The 19,140-nt window shown below is 42.0% G+C and overlaps 1 protein-coding gene across 4 annotated transcripts in view; it reads right to left on the bottom strand.

Moving 5' to 3' along the window:
- ZMAT4 (zinc finger matrin-type 4) overlaps window positions 1-19,140 on the bottom strand; it is a 198,704-nt gene that overhangs the window by 9,476 nt on the left and 170,088 nt on the right. For all 4 annotated transcript variants that reach the window (XM_084615387.1, XM_084615389.1, XM_084615386.1 and 1 more), the window contains exon 6: window positions 7,431-7,527. In XM_084615387.1, the coding sequence (XP_084471513.1) occupies window positions 7,431-7,527 (97 nt within the window). The remainder of the gene's footprint in view (window positions 1-7,430; window positions 7,528-19,140) is intronic.

Here is a 19,140-nt window from a genome sequence, read left to right as displayed (position 1 = left end):
TTTAAAGCATAATTTGGGGATGGATTGGCTGTGTGTTATACTCTGGAACGCTTTCAGTAGCTGTAATATAAATTTATTGTTTGGTTCACTCTTGTTTTATATGACTCTTGTCTTACAGCTGCTCTCCAGAAGCCTAATATGCTGGGTAATTTTGGGGTGCGATCATCTTTCCATAACCAATCTGTCCCAAGAGGGCATGTCTTTCCTTTATAAAACATTTTTGAAAGTGTGCCAGGTTCATGAAGTGTTTTTTGTTGCCTTGGATACAGCAGTTCACTAGCAAACCCTTTGTGTTGAAAGGATAAGGGGAAAGTATCATCATTAACCAAAGATAACAGGAATGTTAAAAGGGATACAGAATACAGGAATAGGTGTTGGCTAGGTAAAACATAGGTATAAGTTAAGGCAATAATGCAAAGAATCTACAAGCCTCAAGGCCTGTAAGACAACAGCTTAGTTAAACTAATCAAGGCCTAAGGCCCCAAAAGCCTTAGCATAAGTAGCTAATCAGGAGTAAACCCTAGATTATAAAATATCACAAGAATAGAATGCTGTAATAGACAGGTGTGTTTATTGCTGAAAGAATGGATGTGTCTTGAATCACTGTAGTTGACTGGCTGAGAAATGGTTTAGAACAACATTTGCCGGTGCTATTCACTTATGACAAAGATCTTTTAAATAGAAACATCTCCATCTGCACTGATTTCATAGCCATGGACAGAGAATCACAGAAGATTAGGGTTGGAAGAGACCTCAGGAGGTCATCTAGCCCAATCCCCTGCATCATCTGTATTAGGGCAGACCTGCATAATGCTTGAACTTTCTAAAATCTTTTACCCCTTACTGCTGTAATATCCATACTGCACACTGATCCAAGCCCCAGATAAACGCTTGCTTCAGTTTAGTTGCCTGCTTGCTATAAATAGAAGGGACTCCTACATGAAGCAATGTGCCAGACTTATTCTGGGGTCAGATTTGGTCCAGATGAGCTTGGTGCTGGACTGGAGGAATTGGGGGGAAAAGGTAATTGTTGAGAACCCCTTATCTTATCACTAATTCTGTGCTGGCTTGGTAGTTTATCTTAGAACAGACCCTTCTAGAGCACCATCCCCCATCAATCCCATCTAAAAGAGGACACAGCCCCAAGAATTTCTTCAAATGAGCGAGTAAAATCTGTTCCAGACCAATTATAAAAATGAAGTTTTTATTTTGGGTAAATCCAAACTGCCAACCCTATTCTGTCTTACACATCTGCACTTCACTATAGGAGATGAAGAATTCTATATTCATCTGCTGAGTCACTTAGCCTCAAAGAAAATGGTATAAGAATGAACAATGAATAGAGGAAATAGAATAATCAAAGCAATTTCCCATAGAAATTGGTCAGATGAACATCTCTAATTGGCATTCTATTATTACATTTGTAACATACTTTCCTATGAATTTAATAGTAGGTTTCCTCTCTTATTAAATGCCCATGAAGAACTGTGAGATGTTTCCAGATTTAAATAATTATGAGTAAGTGATAAGACACTATATTTAGAAGAAGCGATAGGAATATTAATTTGTGAAACAGCAGAAGGTCCCTTTTAAAAAAAAAAACAACTGTCCAAGTCCTGCAAGGCCTGTGAGTGATACTGTGATCTTCATGCAGGCATCCTCACTTTTTGCCAAAATGAAAGTGACAGGGACCTCCTGCTCAATAATTCATGCTTTTTTCAAAGCTCTAGAAAGCTTTGGGAGTATTTGAAAATTCCACTGGGTCTTGACACTAAAAAGGTATAATGCTACTTGCCCCTTTGGTGCCCAGATGTGGTAATGAACCATTAGAAGCCTTCTAGGCCCAAACTACTAACTGTAATAAACTTCCGACAGGGTTACTTCAGCCAAAATAATAGGAGGATTTAAAGGTCCCAAGTCTCCCTCCTCTCTGGGGGATGTGGAAGGAATTGCAGGTAGCAGCCATTTTCTCTCACACCTTACGTCCCTTTGATGTTCTGTACAATATTTTCCTCCATCCTGATGTCCTTTGGCCCAGTTCCCTGTTTTGCCAGTATGTCAGAGCTGCTCTTGTGAACAAATGAAGCCCTTGAGTTTGAATAACTCTGAGAAGTACTTTTGTCAAACACAATCTTGGCACAAAGTAGGATTTTTCCAACTTCTCCAAACTTTAATCTGAGTTCCATTCAAACCCTTCCATCTCTTTGCTTGGTTTTCTTCTCGCTAGTCGAAGACATAAAAGGATCGGGAAGAGTTACCAGCTAGTGAGTTTTCAGCTGAATGTTGGAAATTCTTTACCCAGATCTTAAGCACTGGCTGAGGAAATTCCAAAGCTCTGCAGTGGAAACATTCTGCATTAGGTTTCTTGTACAGTCCAAGAGGCTAGGTGACAGATTCTCTCTCTCCCCCACTCTCTCTCTCAAATTTTCATCAGAGCAGGTTGGGAGGAAGAATTCAGAAAAACAACACTGGGATACAGAGGAAATCATCCTTCTACAAGGACCAATCCTCTAAAATTTGAAGAGGACACCTTGCTAATTGCAGAGGATTAAAAATATGCAACTGGTGATTGAAGAGCTGAATAAAGTATGAGAAGTGGATACAAAATAAAAATGTGAGGTTACATACGTAATTGTGCAGAAGGCAACCTTGCTGATGTTGCCAGAATGAGAGACCGCTTCTTTGGCGGATCTCAGTTTACCATCCAATTTATTTCAAATTACATCCATGAGGCTATTCTGGTATGCAAATGATTTGCTTTAGCCTTTGCTGTCTGAACAATAAAAAAAAAAAGTCTACTGAAAATAACCCTTGCCTCTGAAAGTAGTGCTGGGTGGTAGCCTCTGGGTGGGATGGGTGGTAAAGCTGTTCTAGATTTTCCCCATGTAGGACCAGACTCAGGAAGACTGGCACCGGCAGGGAGAGGGTAAATGACAGCTCTCTGCGTCAGAGAGCAGGGGCTAATCCCAGCACAAGACTACAGCTGTTGTTCCTCTGGGATTCTGCTGGTAAAGACAGGCAGCTCTGTCTTCTGGCAGATAGAGCTCTGCTTATACAGCTCCTGTCTGCATAATAGCTGAGTGCCACACAAACCCTAAGCCTCACAGTGCCACTGTGGGTCCAGGACATATCATCCAGCTTTACAGATGGAGAACTGAGGCACAAGACATTATGCGGCTCCCCCACAGTCACACAAGGGCTCTGCGGCAGAAGCTGGAACTGAACAGAGATCTCCTCAATCCCAGTCACTTTAGCCATGAGATCACCCATCCTCGCTTACTAGGAGGTCCTATGGGGAAGTCACTGCTAAATCAACCAGCTGCCTTGCAGTGACCTCTGTGCCACACCGCTCGGTTTTCTGAGCTGAGCATTGGTCACTACAGGAAACAAAGGGTAGGAATAAATGCTCAGTTTTCAGAATGGAGAGAGGTAAGTAACGGGGTCCTCCAAGGATCTGTGCTGGGACCAGGGCTATTCAACATATTAATAAATGATCTGGAAAAGGGGTAAACAGGGAGGTGGCTAAGTTTGCAGATGATACAAAACTACTTAAGATAGTTAAGTCCAAAGCAGACTGTGAAGAGTACAAAGGGATCTCACTAAGCTAGGCGACTGGACAACGATAGGACAGATGAAATACAATGATGATAAATGCAAAGTAATGCACATTGGAAATCATAATCCCAATTATACATACAAAAAATGATGGGGTCTAAATTAGCTGTTACCAGTCAAGAAAGATCTTGGAGTCACTGTGGATAGTTCTCTGAAAACATCTGCTTGATGTGCACAAAAAAGTGAACAGAATGTTAGGAACCGTTAGGAAAGGGATTGTTAATAAGACCCTAAATATCATCATGCCACTCTATAAATCTCTGGTATGCCAACACCTTGAATATTGCATGCAGTTCTGGTTGCTCCATCTCAAAAAAGATTTATTAGAAATGAAAAAGGTACAGAGAAGGGCAACAAAAATGATTAAGGGTATGGAACAGCTTCTGTATGAGGAGTGACTAAGATGACCAGGACTCTCCAGTTTGGAAGAGAGACAACTGAAGGGGGATATGATAGAGGTCTATAAACTTATGGATGTTGTGGAGAAAGTAAATAAGGAAGTGTTATTTAACAGTCACATAATATAAGAACTAGGGATCACCCAATGAAATTAATAGGCATCAGGTTTAAATAGCCATTAATGACTATCAGCCAAAATTGTCAGGGATGCAACCTCATGCTCTGGGTATCCCTAAGCCTCTGACGGTCAGATGCTGGGATTGGACAACAGGGGATGGATCACGTGATGATTGCCCTGTTCTATTCATTCCCTTTGAAGCATCTGGCACTGGCCACTGTCGGAAGGTATACCATTGGTCTAACCCAGTATTGCTGTTTTTACGTTCTTACAGCTACCCTTTGGCATCACAGATGTCACAATTCTTTTGTGCTCCTACACCTCCCCTTCCCACTGGATTATCAGTGACTGGCGATATAGGCCAGGGCTCATGCTAATATAGGGCTTGTCTACCCTGGCACTTTACCGTGCTGCAACTTTCTTGCCCAGGGGTGTGAAAAAACACCCCCCTGAGCGCTGCAAGTTTCAGCGCTGTGAAGTGCCAGGGTAGACCGTGCCCCAGCACTGGGCGCTGTTCTCCTCGTGGAGGTGGGTTTTTTTATAGCGCTGGGAGACCTCTCACTACACAAGCCACGTTAAAGCGCTGCTGCCTTCCGCTTTAACACGGCTAGTGAAGACGTGCCCCTAACGTAATGGACTTCATGCAAACCAGGTCAACCTTGGGTGTGTCAGGTTCCTCAGGCAGAAAATCCTACAGCAATGCAGTGACTATGCTAAGCTAAGCAAGTCTAAACTAGTGACTGGAGAATGAGAACGTGCAACAAATGGATGTTAGGCTCGGCCAATGGATTTAGCCTAAATTTATGGAATATAAAAAAATTACCCTAATTTGGGGGCCATTCAAACACATAATGAATAAATAAGATCACAGGAAACATGATTCACACTAGGCACCTTGGAAGGGCTCACATCAGCTGTGGGCATTTTAGGGGGGAAAGGCTGGGCTTGCTCTTTGAGGGAAAAAAAAACAAAGCTCAGAAATTACCTCTCACTGCTGGTTTGGCCTGGCCCTGATTTATCCTTCTGAAAACTTCTGAGTCCCCTTAAGCCACCTGAAATGTCTCAGAAACTAAGGACACCTTTTATATCCTGCATGCTGGAGTAATATTGAATACTTGTGCTTGGAACAGTTCCCGAAGCTCAAAGTATATTGAGAGATTAGTTCATTACTCTACTCTTTGGAACTCTGTACCTTTATAATTTTATTTTAATAATTTATACAAATTGGCAGAGCAGATCCCCTTCAAGTCTTGGAAAGTTGGCTAACAGGCAATTGCTTTACACCATAGAACAAACATATTCACTTGGAATCCCATGACAGACTCAATGTCCTTCCTGTAGTGAGTGCACAAGAGAAGCTCCAAACTCAATGCCTTTAAGCTGGACTGGTGGTGGCATCTGTACAAGGACTGGAAGTTGTTGGCACGTCAGCTCGGTGGGTTACTGCTGTCCATTTGCTTTTCACATGAAAGGATGAATCTTTCAGTCTGAAGGAGCGGATGGACAGGCAAAGTGGCCTCATAGCTGTTCCCTGGCTTGTCTCAAATACAGAATATTTCAGTGTTTAAGGAGAGAGAACGTTTCAACAGGGTTATGTGACCGAGTCCAGACCCCCATTTCAGCCCTAATCTCATGCAATGGCTTTTGTTTTAGTTTTGAAAAACTTCTTCCTGAATCCACACAAGGCTCTCAGTTCTCACACTGGGTATTTCCTTTCTTCTTTAAAGAAAGTCATAAAATCTACTCAATAGCTGCTTTTGCTTTCTGGCAAAACAATGCTACTCTGTTGGTCAGGTTCCATAATTTTGTCCTGCAGCCTGCCATCCCCTGTGCATCACATCTGTACTCTGTGTCCTATGAATATTAAGGAACCTGCCTGGGATTAGGAACTTTTCTTTGCATTATCTATTGTTTTTAATTTTTGGCCTTTTCCCCCTGCCGAGCTGAAGACACAGATACTGTTTTATTAAGGAGGGATGATATATTTATTCAGAAGGATACTGCAGACCATCAAAGTCACTTAAAGTGTCAAATATTCTTTATAAATTAAAGCACAGACTGCACAGGGCAAAATGCAGACCAGGGTAAATTATGAGAAGTGAAAGTTATGAGTATAAAACACTCAAGCTGTGCTGTAAATTTACACAGCACTTTAGAGAACAGAGATAAGAAACATTCCCTGCCCAAGGAGCTTACAATCTAAAGATGAGATAAATATAAAGCAAGTCATAGGCTAACAGCTCAGGAGAGGGATGGTCTGATGGATACAAATGAAGGAAGGAGGGATTTTCTACAGAGGTGTGACTTCAAGTGAGTACTGACTGGAGAAGTGGAAGTTGTTTAGTAGATGAGGTCAATGGGAGTATTCCATTCCTTTTAATTGTTGTAATATGCTAACCTCCAAACAACCATCGTTACACAAATTCCTCAAACCCAGTTTACCTGGCAGGATTGTCACACTCCTCAGAGCTAGAACTGAAATGCACAAAATCAGCTCAAGTGTCCGGCATCAAAGCATAGCTGGTTTCCTAGAAACCATGATGGTCTGAAAGCAGATTTACACCTGGGTGGAGCCATGAGCATGCATCAGGTTACCATGCGTCTCGTGAGCCAGACCAAATCAACCACCACTAATAAAATCTCAGTGAAAGCAGAGATTGAAGTAGAAAACACAGCACAAGATTCTCCATGCAGCTGAAGAAGTGGTTTTTTACCCACGAAAGCTTATGCCCCAAAAAATCGGTTATTCTTTAAGGTGCCCCCGGACTCCTTGTTGTCTGTGGATACAACTTAACATGGCTACCCCCTGATACTTAGCACAAGATTCATTGTCTGTATTTTCAGCTAATTTCATTCTTTGTTTGAATTTTCTCACAGCTCTGCATGCTGGTTTTGGCTAAGCAGAGAAGCATAAGTGCCAAATATACCACCTCTTCCTAAAGTATTTGTGACCTATCTGAAAACAGGACATGCTCAAAACTTGTGAGAAAGCCTGTTCTCATCAGACTTCCATGCCGAAGAGTGATATCCAGAATGCTTTGTCACAACAAAGCTCTAGAGGAACAGGTAAACAAAGAACAAACATTGCATTTCAGGTTCAAAGAATGCAGTCAAACTGATCTATATTCAGCTCTGCCTCTCTCTCCAGGTACCTACCAATATCTTTGTGTCTATGTTTGTAAATCACTTTGGGATCCTTGGATGAAAGGCATTATGGGAGTGCATAGTGTTTTTCTTATATTTACATCTATCGCCCACACCAGACAGACAGACAAGTACTAATAGGAAAAGTACTCACTTGGTCTGATGTTTGGAGCCTTTCAGATGAGCGTGATACTGTTCTATTGAGTTTAGAGTGACATTACAGATGTTACAAGTGTAACTACGCTTCAGACCTGTGAACAAAACCCAACATGGTTAGTTGCTATGTTAACAACAACAGAAACCAATAGTTATTAGAAAAAAGCTGTGCATTTTTGTGACCTAAAGTGGGAGATACAGCAAACAAGGCTGACCGAGAAGAGAAATCTGTTGTAGAAGAGGCCTGGCTCATTTAAGAATAATCTCTTTTGTAAGTTCTAATACAGGAAGAACTCTCTCTTGTCCTGCCAACAACTAACCACTTGGGTGGGAAAACACAACAATACCCAAGAAATAATGCATATATGCTCAACTGAACTAAGGATTTATGCCCCAGTTTTTTCAGTTGCAATTTGCTATTCTTCTTTCACTCTGCCTGTCTGTACTCTGTGCACAGTGTCTTAGACAGCCATCACCATTCTATACATGGCTTGATCATCATCTTTATATAAATGGCCTGATCTTTTAATTGCTAAATACTTCCTAATGCAGATGAAGCCAGAGAGAACATGGAACAGAGGGAGAAAAGAATCCTTTTCCTTTCAGACTGTTAGATTAACTACTGCTGGCTCTATGGCCTACCATGTTTTGAATCAAAATGGCAGCTGGATAATATAAGCAAGTATGAAATTCACCCCAAAGAGAATAAGGTTGAAAATAAGAAGGATGGTTTTAAAAAATCCAGCATAATTCTCATTAATTAGAATACACTCAACCCATACATGTCTCTTACCATTTCCAATTTCTTCTCAACAAAACAATTCCCTCCCTGCCAGCTTATGTTCTTATATAATGTCCAGCATTCTGGACTGTAAACAGCAGTGGAGTCTGAGCAATAAGGGAGATCATCACTGCAGCCCATGAAGTAGAGTAAATACCAGTCTCCTGTCTATTACTATTATTAGACTAGCCATCTCCCTCCCCCATGATTATGCCACAAAAGTGACTGTATGTTAACTGGTGGGTATGAGAAGTTCCGCCTCTCTCTCTTTTGCTCTCTCATTTTGTTTGGTAGTTGGCACAGTTCAGCGTGACTCATTATTATTATAGCGACAGACAAAATGTTCAGAAGAGCTCAACACACACAATCAGGGACAGATCTTCCAAAGGGACCAGCTATCCCATAACCGACCAGATTCGTGGGGTGCAGGTTGACTACTGAGCCCCTTTGAAAATCTGCCCCACATTGGGTGAGCTGATCGCTTGAGTATTGGATCCATGTTGCAGGGTGGCCTATCAAAACCAGAGCTATGCGCTAAGATACATTTATAGTTGGTTGAAATATCTGTCTAGGGCTCTTGATGATGGTGTTCTACTCTTCCACACAAAGCAGTTCCTGACATACTAATTTTAGCTTTCCTGTTCACTGTTGCAATAACAAACAGTAATTGCTATTTATATAGGTGCTACCTGGCTGCCGGTCAACTGAATACCCCTGAACAAGAAACAACATCTCAGTGGGCTCACCAGGGTAAATGTTTTCATGTAGCATGTGTTTTTAAAAAAAACAACACTAACTGATGCCTTTTGCTTTCCATTGTATTGTTTATTCAATTGTTACAGTTAAATGGGGTTTCTTAAGTAAACGTTTAGCATTTTCTCATGATGTAAAACTCCGCAAGTGCAGCAGATCAGTTAAATGAGCAAGTAAAGGCAAGAGGAGATAATGCATAGGAATGTGCCACTGTATACATGCTGCCACTTCACTGAACTAACTGCTCATCTTTTAAAATACAGCACTCATTATGGTCTGTATTTCCTCCTGTAACAAAGTTGTTCCTCTTCAGGGCACGTGCTTAGCTTAAACTGCACTGTTTACCTAATTCACATTTCTGCCTCCAGGTTTAGACTGCAGAGCAGGGAACAGGCAATTAAACAGACAGATATACATTTTCAAAAATAGGAAATGCACAAAGATTTATGAGCAAAATTGCAAAGAGAATTTCTCTGCATCTTCATGTGAAAGTCTCCGACCTAAAGAACTAACTAAAATCCAGGAAGTCAACATGTGGCCTGGCCTGGCTGTTCGAAGTGGGCTAAATTGCAATTTGGGCATATAAAATTCCTCTGAGGTCTCAGATGCTCACCATAGAGAAGACGAACTTATTTATTCAAAGAGTACATGCACACACTCCTGTGAGTATGCACAATTTCATAAACGTTATGATGCAAAGTGCAATGCAAAGAGGAGAAAGGTAATAAGGGATGTGCTCTACAGTTACATCTTACTGCAATTTATTTCTGAAGACATGTCTGACAGTAAATAACTTGTCAACTAATGTACAATACAAACACAAACAGGCAGGTTCAGAAGGTGGAGGCTCATCTATGCACCCCATAAAAGGTTACTTCACTGTGAAAAATTGAAATAGCTGTAAGGTTAATATAGAAATTTAATCCTGCAACAGCATCTTGATATTTTGAGTGGCAGGCTACTGCGGATTCCCTTCCAATACTGTCCTTTCCAGTCAATATTGTTCCAAGTTGTCTTCTAAAGTTAATGGGCTCAAATGGTTCATGAGTAACATGTAAGCTTCCAGAGCTGTTTAAGGAAAATAGATAATGAGTAGGAACAAAGCTTGAAAACCAGAGCCATCCTGTATCTTCTTGGAGATCCCAGAGTAACCTGTACCCAAAGCTTTGCTCTGAAAGTGAATTTATTTTATTTTTTTGGCCTGGTAAAAATCTCTGTTGCCAAAAATCATTATTTAATTATTTAATTTGGAGAGGGTGCTCACTGCTGTGCAATACATAGAAATAAAGACTGCCCCTGCCCTGAAAAGCTGAAAATCTTCAAATAGGCCCCTAGAAGACAAATTGCACTGGTAAGTTGAGAGGTGGTGATAAAATACACTTTCCTAGAATAGCATCATGCTGTCTGTGGTCTTTCCAGAGTGCCCTACATTAAATTTTTTATTTGCAACGGAATGGAAAACCTGTGCTTTGTATTCCAAACCCCATTTATTCAGACATAGTGTCTTGGAGTGCTCCTCCTTTGCCTGGAGAAGATGTTAGGCTGCTTAGTGCATAGCAGATCAAGTAGTTATTAACGTACTAATGTTCTCATTTCGTCTGATTGGACAGGTTTTCATCCCAAAACATTCTTTAATGATTTTCTACAACCATGGAATAAAACGATATTGTTGGAGAAGTTTCAGAGCAGCAGCCGTGTTAGTCTATATTCGCAAAAGAAAAGGAGGACTTGTGGCACCTTAGAGACTAACAAAAGCTTATGCTCAAATAAATGTGTTAGTCTCTAAGGTGCCACAAGTCCTCTTTTTCTATTGTTGGAGAAGTTTCCTTAGATCTGCAGAAGGTTACTGACCATGTAGAGCTCAATTAATTTTTGGTCTTTTTCTGTTTTCATAAATGAGTGATCTGGGTCAGGAAATAGGGGGTTAACTTGGCTCATAATTTTTTTTCATGACAGAAACCAAAAGGTTATGTTATTGAATAAGCATAAGCACGGCAATAACTCTTTGCACCTACAGAATACCTTTCACTGGAGGATTTCAAAGCACTTCAACAAACATTATCTATGCCTCACAACACCCCTTAGTACACCTGTTTTACACCTGGATAAGCTGAGACACAGAGCGGTTGCGTGGCTTGTCACAGAACACATCATTGGTAAAACCAGGACGAGAACCCAGAAGTCCGAACTCCCAGTTCTGTGCTCTACTACTCAACAATGTCTCCTTGTAGCAGAATGAGGAAGCTCTTGCAGCTGATCATCATTGTGGGCACATCCCCAAGGATGAAACTGGGCTACCTTTCATTCTCTCTATGAATATCCCTTGTAGGCAACATTATCCTTGGAAAGTGCTAATGCACATGAATAGGCAGTCGCCTGTGAGAGTGGCAATTCAGTTGCAACTATTCAAGTTGACGTGGACAAAAAGACTTGGATAAATTGCAATCCAGGTTTTGTTTAAAGGCTTACTGAATATGCCACCACCGAGGATAGGCCATTTAGGATACAAGAGAGATATCACATAAAGCTTCAAGTTGCAACAGTAACGAATGAGACCGCACAAAGCACAGACATGTACGTGTCTGAATAATAATTAAAGCATCCTGGGCCCATCCATAAGAAAGCTGAAGAGCGCCGCTGTTCTGCCCCATCCGTCGTGGTGCAGTGTTTCACAGCGGCCCTTGCTGGAATGGTTTAGGTACAGCGGTGGGCAGAGCGAGTAAAAGAACGCGGCACAGCCCCAGGTCTAGAGACAAGGGAGTGGGGAGAAGACTGGATCCCTTGCTGCCGGGCCACAGAATGCTGCCAACCATGGGCTTGATCCTGTTCCCATGGAAGTCAGAGTAGAACTGTGAGCACACTGCTCAGGACAGGCAGGAGAAGCTCAGGTGAGGAAAAGGGCAGGATGATTGGCAGCAGCCCTTTTACATCAGCCTAATTGGCTACGGCCTGGCCCTCTCCGCCCTCCCTCACTATAAAGAGACAAAGCGGCGGCCAGATTCCTTCACTATCTCTGGGGTCTGGCTACTGTCCACCCTTGCAGCCAGAAGGAAGACTGGAGACAGGAGCCCAGTAAGGAGAGATTCATGCTCCTATAGTAATGCTGACCACTGCCCAGCGGCAAGAAGGAATTTCTCACCCCTCTTTGGCCTACAGTGCTGAGGTGCTTTTCCCTTAAAGCCTGGGACTGCTCTGAATAGTTACTGGGTAATAATGGCACCTTCTTACTCAACAGATCTGCTCCCTCTGCATAGAGTCCAGTCTGACTCAGGTGCTCAGTCAACATAGGTAGGAGACTGAGCTGGATCCTGCTCCCTCTTGTGCATCGATGTCAAAAATATTGTTTCCTACGGTATAAGCAGTTTCAACCTGTGCAAAGCTTCTGAAGGAAACTGGGCCACTCAGGTGTTGCTGTAAAGGAATCACACGCAGGAGTATTGGCAAGAAAGTGCTCTTTACTTCATGGTACCAGTCAGTTGGCATTGGTCAAGTTTACAGCCCTTTTACATGGCAAGGGTCAGTATCCCCCGACTCTTAGTGGCTACTCTTACAGTCACTGAGATTATAATTTGGCTAACAGAGCCCTTATTACTGATTTATGAGAAGGAAAGGACTCGACTTGCTTTCAGCTCCTACACAGGGCTAAAAAGAAAAAACTTTCAGTTTGTATGAAAGGAGCAAATTAGGCATGGAGACGATGAGACACAATATAATTCTTAACATGCCTGTGTCCCAGAAGGAAGGTTCCTTTCTCTTTAAAAAGTACACACAACTCGACTCCATTATTCTTCTCTTTGGAAAAACAGCAGGCAGGTTTCAAAAAGGCATTACAGAAAGTCACTTATGTGAGTCATTTAACATATTTTCATTGAAAAGGCAGGGAGGAACTGATTATTATATTAAATGCTTGTATCCCTTGTGGACATCCTTGAAAAGGAGATGGTAATCCTAAAGCTCTTTTTCCTATAAGAAAAATTCTACGTAAATGAAATACTTAACTACAGATCCTCATGCTTACAATTTCCCTATTTTGTGGCCTCCTTTAGTATTCTGTGTGTAAGAGGGGCTTTTTCTAGGATTAATCTCTCCCCTCCCTTTAAAAATACTGTATATTTTAAGGTTTCAGAGTAGCAGCCGTGTTAGTCTGTATCCGCAAAAAGAAAAGGAGGACTTGTATATTTTAACCATCTAATAATTTCCCTGGTATCTCAGACTGTATTATCATTGATGGTCTTATTATATTATTATATTATACAATGGTCTTATAGCAAACTGCTAATGCTACAGTAACGTCACTTATATTCCTCAAACAAGAAAATGAAATTGCAGAGTTCGGAAAGGCTCTGTGGTTGGATTTCTGTTTTGCAGCGATTCACTTGTGTGAAGGTCTGAATAGAACATTTTAAGCTTAATTGAAGAGCTCTGTTTTGAAATGCCAGAGTTGTGGAATTTTTAGCTATGGACTGCTGAACTTTGTAAACCCTGTAATAGTCTCTCTGGACTTTCCACACTATTTTTTCCCCAAAGACATAGAATCATAGAATCATAGAATATCAGGGTTGGAAGGGACCCCTGAAGGTCATCTAGTCCAACCCCCTGCTCGAAGCAGGACCAATTCCTAGTTAAATCATCCCAGCCAGGGCTTTGTCAAGCCTGACCTTAAAAACCTCTAAGGAAGGAGATTCTACCACCTCCCTAGGTAACGCATTCCAGTGTTTCACCACCCTCTTAATGAAAAAGTTTTTCCTAATATCCAATCTAAACCTCCCCCACTGCAACTTGAGACCATTACCCCTTTCAGGTAGTTGAAAGCAGCTATCAAATCCCCCCTCATTCTTCTCTTCTGCAGGCTAAACAATCCCAGCTCCCTCAGCCTCTCCTCATAAGTCATGTGTTCTAGACCCCTAATCATTTTTGTTGCCCTTCGCTGGACTCTCTCCAATTTATCCACATCCTTCTTGTAGTGTGGGGCCCAAAACTGGACACAGTACTCCAGATGAGGCCTCACCAATGTCGAATAGAGGGGAACGATCACGTCCCTCGATCTGCTCACTATGCCCCTACTTATACATCCCAAAATGCCATTGGCCTTCTTGGCAACAAGGGCACACTGCTGACTCATATCCAGCTTCTCGTCCACTGTCACCCCTAGGTCCTTTTCCGCAGAACTGCTGCCTAGCCATTCGGTCCCTAGTCTGTAGCGGTGCATTGGATTCTTCCATCCTAAGTGCAGGACCCTGCACTTATCCTTATTGAACCTCATCAGATTTCTTTTGGCCCAATCCTCCAATTTGTCTAGGTCCTTCTGTATCCTATCCCTCCCCTCCAGCGTATCTACCACTCCTCCCAGTTTAGTATCATCCGCAAATTTGCTGAGAGTGCAATCCACACCATCCTCCAGACCATTTATGAAGATATTGAACAAAACCGGCCCCAGGACCGACCCTTGGGGCACTCCACTTGATACCGGCTGCCAACTAGACATGGAGCCATTGATCACTACCCGTTGAGCCCGACAATCTAGCCAGCTTTCTACCCACCTTATAGTGCATTCATCCAGCCCATACTTCCTTAACTTGCTGACAAGAATACTGTGGGAGACCGTGTCAAAAGTTTGCTAAAGTCAAGAAACAATACATCCACTGCTTTCCCTTCATCCACAGAACCAGTAATCTCATCATAAAAGGCGATTAGATTAGTCAGGCATGACCTTCCCTTGGTGAATCCATGCTGGCTGTTCCTGATCACTTTCCTCTCATGCAAGTGCATCAGGATTGATTCTTTGAGGACCTGCTCCATGGTTTTTGCAGGGACTGAGGTGAGGCTGACTGGCCTGTAGTTCCCAGGATCTTCCTTCTTCCCTTTTTTAAAGATTGGCACTACATTAGCCTTTTTCCAGTCATCCGGGACTTCCCCGGTTCGCCACGAGTTTTCAAAGATAATGGACAATGGCTCTGCAATCACAGCTGCCAATTCCTTCAGCACTCTCGGATGCAACTCGTCCGGCCCCATGGACTTGTGCACGTCCAGCTTTTCTAAATAGTCCCTAACCACCTCTATCTCCACAGAGGGCTGGCCATCTCTTCCCCATTTTGTGATGCCCAGCGCAGCAGTCTGGGAGCTGACCTTGTTAGTGAAGACAGAGGCAAAAAAAGCATTGAGTACATTAGCTTTTTCCACATCCTCCGTCACTAGGTTGCCTCCCTCATTCAGTAAGGGGCCCACACTGTCCTTGGCTTTCTTCTTGTTGCCAACATACCTGAAGAAACCCTTCTTGTTACTCTTGACATCTCTCGCTAGCTGCAGCTCCAGGTGCGATTTGGCCCTCCTGATATCATTCCTACATGCCCGAGCAATATTTTTATACTCTTCCCTGGTCATATGTCCAACCTTCCACTTCTTGTAAGCTTCTTTTTTATGTTTAAGATCCGCTAGGATTTCACCATTAAGCCAAGCTGGTCGCCTGCCATATTTACTATTCTTTCGACTCATCGGGATGGTTTGTCCCTGTAACCTCAACAGGGATTCCTTGAAATACAGCCAGCTCTCCTGGACTCCTTTCCCCTTCATGTTAGTCCCCCAGGGGATCCTGGCCATCCGTTCCCTGAGGGAGTCGAAGTCTGCTTTCCTGAAGTCCATGGTCCGTATCCTGCTGCTTACCTTTCTTCCCTGCGTCAGGATCCTGAACTCAACCAACTCATGGTCACTGCCTCCCAGATTCCCATCCACTTTTGCTTCCCCCACTAATTCTACCCGGTTTGTGAGCAGCAGGTCAAGAAAAGCGCCCCCCCTAGTTGGCTCCTCTAGCACTTGCGCCAGGAAATTGTCCCCTATGCTTTCCAAAAACTTCCTGGATTGTCTATGCACAGCTGTATTGCTCTCCCAGCAGATATCAGGAAAATTAAAGTCACCCATGAGAATCAGGGCATGCGATCTAGTAGCTTCCGTGAGCTGCCGGAAGAAAGCCTCATCTACTTCATCCCCCTGGTCCGGTGGTCTATAGCAGACTCCCACCACTACATCACTCTTGTTGCACACACTTCTAAACTTAATCCAGAGACACTCAGGTTTTTCTACAGTTTCGTACCGGAGCTCTGAGCAGTCATACTGCTCCCTTACATACAGTGCTACTCCCCCACCTTTTCTGCCCTGCCTGTCCTTCCTGAGCAGTTTATAACCATCCATGACAGTACTCCAGTCATGTGAGTTATCCCACCGAGTCTCTATTATTCCAATCACGTAGGTATACAAGTATGCACTTCAAATATTTAAAACTATACAAAATAATTTTTAAAAGTTGCAGTAATTCAGTCAGAATATGTAATATATGGCACCCTTAAATTTGATCTATTTATGTCTAATATATAATTATATAGGGCTTCCCCCCCCACTCTGCAGTGAGCCCTATAAAATCACCAGTTCTAACAAAAAAATTCATTTTTGTCTATTACATGTTCATAACAATGTTCCGATTTTCTCTAGTATTTATTATTTTATTGATATGGCTTCTAGTCACTGTGGTATCTAGGGATGATGTTGGTAGACATACAACAGAGTATTATTTCAGATTAGAAAACAAGTAGTAGTAGGGATAAGAATCGGAATATTCCAAACGTTAACAGAATTTACTGAACACATGGCTATTTCTTATGGGATTTTAAATTGGTCATGATTTCACTTGGAAATGGGTCAATTTTTGTGCAAAAAATAGTCTCAAAATATGGCTATCTGGCAAAACAGGCCCATTTTTGAATTTGGAATAAAATGCAAACTCAAATGTCAAGTACTTAAATCATCTCTAATTTCAACACTGGAATGATATGGGAGTATGAATTTGGCAGGTTGGCTTTGGATTTTACTCAGGATATGAAAAACAGAGTGGAAATGAAAAGTCCACCACAGAATCAGATTGAATGAATGCTGAGATATAAGGCTATTTTTGCTCCCAAGTGGACAACACATCAAGGTAGAAGATTTTACTGATTCAACTTTCTATCCTGAACTTCAAAAGTTAAAAATTTCTGCCATGTGTGATAATTTAGACTTAATGTTTTGCCATTTTTCTCAAGTAGCTTTTCTCCTCTTATTTCTGTCTATATAAAATTAATAACACGTTAAGATCTTCTCTACAAATATTTAAAGGATATTTCATTAGAAATTCATGGTATTTTTAAAAACACTCAGATGACACTGATACTGCCAAATGATCACTGCAGTTCTCAACCAGGGTTCCGAGTTTAGCTACATGGGGCCCACTGTGGTGTGGGGCCCTGAGCAATTGCCCTGCTTGCTGCCCCTTAATGCCAGCCCTTGTTTTTATAAGCAGAAAAACAGCTGTGGCAGAAGTTTGCTCCCAGCACAATAGCAAAACCAAGCAATGTTCTGCATTTATAGCGCAACACTCCCTCCAGAGCTATTAGTATCTATTTCTCCACATCACTGCCAATGGAAGCAAAGAGACCAACATAGCCTTGTGTCAGTGACGGGGGAACAACAAGATTGAATAGTCCCTGCTGACACCAAATGCTCTTTGTTAATCTGTATCCACAAAAAGAACAGGAGGGCTTGTGGCACCTTAGAGATTAACCAATTTATTTGAGCATAAGCTTTCATGAGCTACAGCAATGCATCCGAAGAAGTGAGCTGTAGCTCACGAAAGCTTATGCTCAAATAAATTTGTTAGCTTCTAAGGTGCCACAAGTCCTCCTGTTCTTTTAGCATATACTAACAGTCTTACTGAATTGTAATTACTTGTGTAGGTGAAAGCATTGCCAGCAATTACAGCTCTTAACTTGGGACACAAAGCTTTTTTCCCCCAGAAGGAAAAGTCCTGTGTCAAAGTTATAGAGTATGATTAATAGCAGAATCCTGTCCTACACATCAGTCAACCAACATGCAGAAGTTTCCAAAGTCCTAAGGCATTCTTAATTTACCTAGGTCATCTCATCCTATGCTGAGATTTACAGCTGGGGTGTCATGTTTTCCTCCTGCTAGAATGTTTGATTGTAGAAAGAGTATATTGGTTTATATTAATATACATATTCATTTCAGCATTATATATATGCACACACACACACACCCCTCTTTTAGATATACTGCTATAAAAAACAAAATTTGCTTGGTGGAAAACAAATAATTGGAATGACATTATGTCATTGGGCAAATTTCATATCAAGTGTGCTCCTTGTGTTCATGCTGTGAGTGTCAGAGCCTTTCACTTTACAAATTTCTCTCCCTCTCACTCATGAAGCAGCACACTCATACCATGAGTCAGAGCCCTGGTAGTGCATGTGTGCAAAATACAAACCACAGGCCTGCTGCTGTCTCCCACGGAAGTACATCATAGAATCGACTAGTCCAACCCTCAAAGCAGGGCCAACCCCCAGCTAAATCACCCCAGCCAGAGCTTTGCCAAGCCTGACCTTAAAAACCTCTGAGGAAGGAGATTCCACCACCTGCCTAGGTAACCCATTCCGGTGCTTCACCACCCTCCCAGTGGTTGTCTTCACTGGGAGCAAGATCACTGCAGAGTCTTTGGCAGTTCTGAGATTATAAATTTGCTGCCAACATAACAACGTTAACACTTTTTGGCCAAATATAACTCTATTCACCTCTTTTCCTTATTGCTACAACTCAATGACCATTTATTAAAAAGGCAGCATGCCACCGTTTCACGATATCACCCAGAACCATCTAAGTGTGAAAACTGGTGAACAGAGAGAGAATGGCAACTGAAACAAGCAACCTGTCTCAAAGGCAAGAAGACCCTTCTAGAATATTTAAAGGGGTTAAAATAATAAGGAATTCCATCTGACTATTCAAATTGCTTCTTCTATAGATGGAAATAAGAAATTATGTGGATACTAAGAGGCAGAAGAGTCAAGCTTTCCTTTTATTGCAGTCTGATTCAAAAATGGAAATGCACAAAAAAAGGAACCCTTGGCCTGTTCATTTAACTGGAAGCCCCTTGGTCATTGGTAATTTAAATGACAAAAGGAACTCGATAACTTTTGCAGAGTTAACAAATCAGAGCTTTCCCAGCCTACATAATTGCATTAGTCTGGGGCAAGTTCAGCAAGTGTGTGTATCTTTGTCCTCAACACTGGATGAAATGACAGTTTCAAGGACATAAAAGCAAACAGGTGAATCCAAAGGTCCAGATTTATTTCCCAGT

This window comes from Lepidochelys olivacea (assembly GCF_965140295.1).
Source record: "Lepidochelys olivacea isolate rLepOli2 genome assembly, chromosome: 26".
In the NCBI taxonomy this organism is placed as follows: domain Eukaryota; kingdom Metazoa; phylum Chordata; order Testudines; family Cheloniidae; genus Lepidochelys; species Lepidochelys olivacea.
Note: the sequence above shows the minus strand (reverse complement) of the source record. Positions and strands in the feature narration are given on the sequence as shown.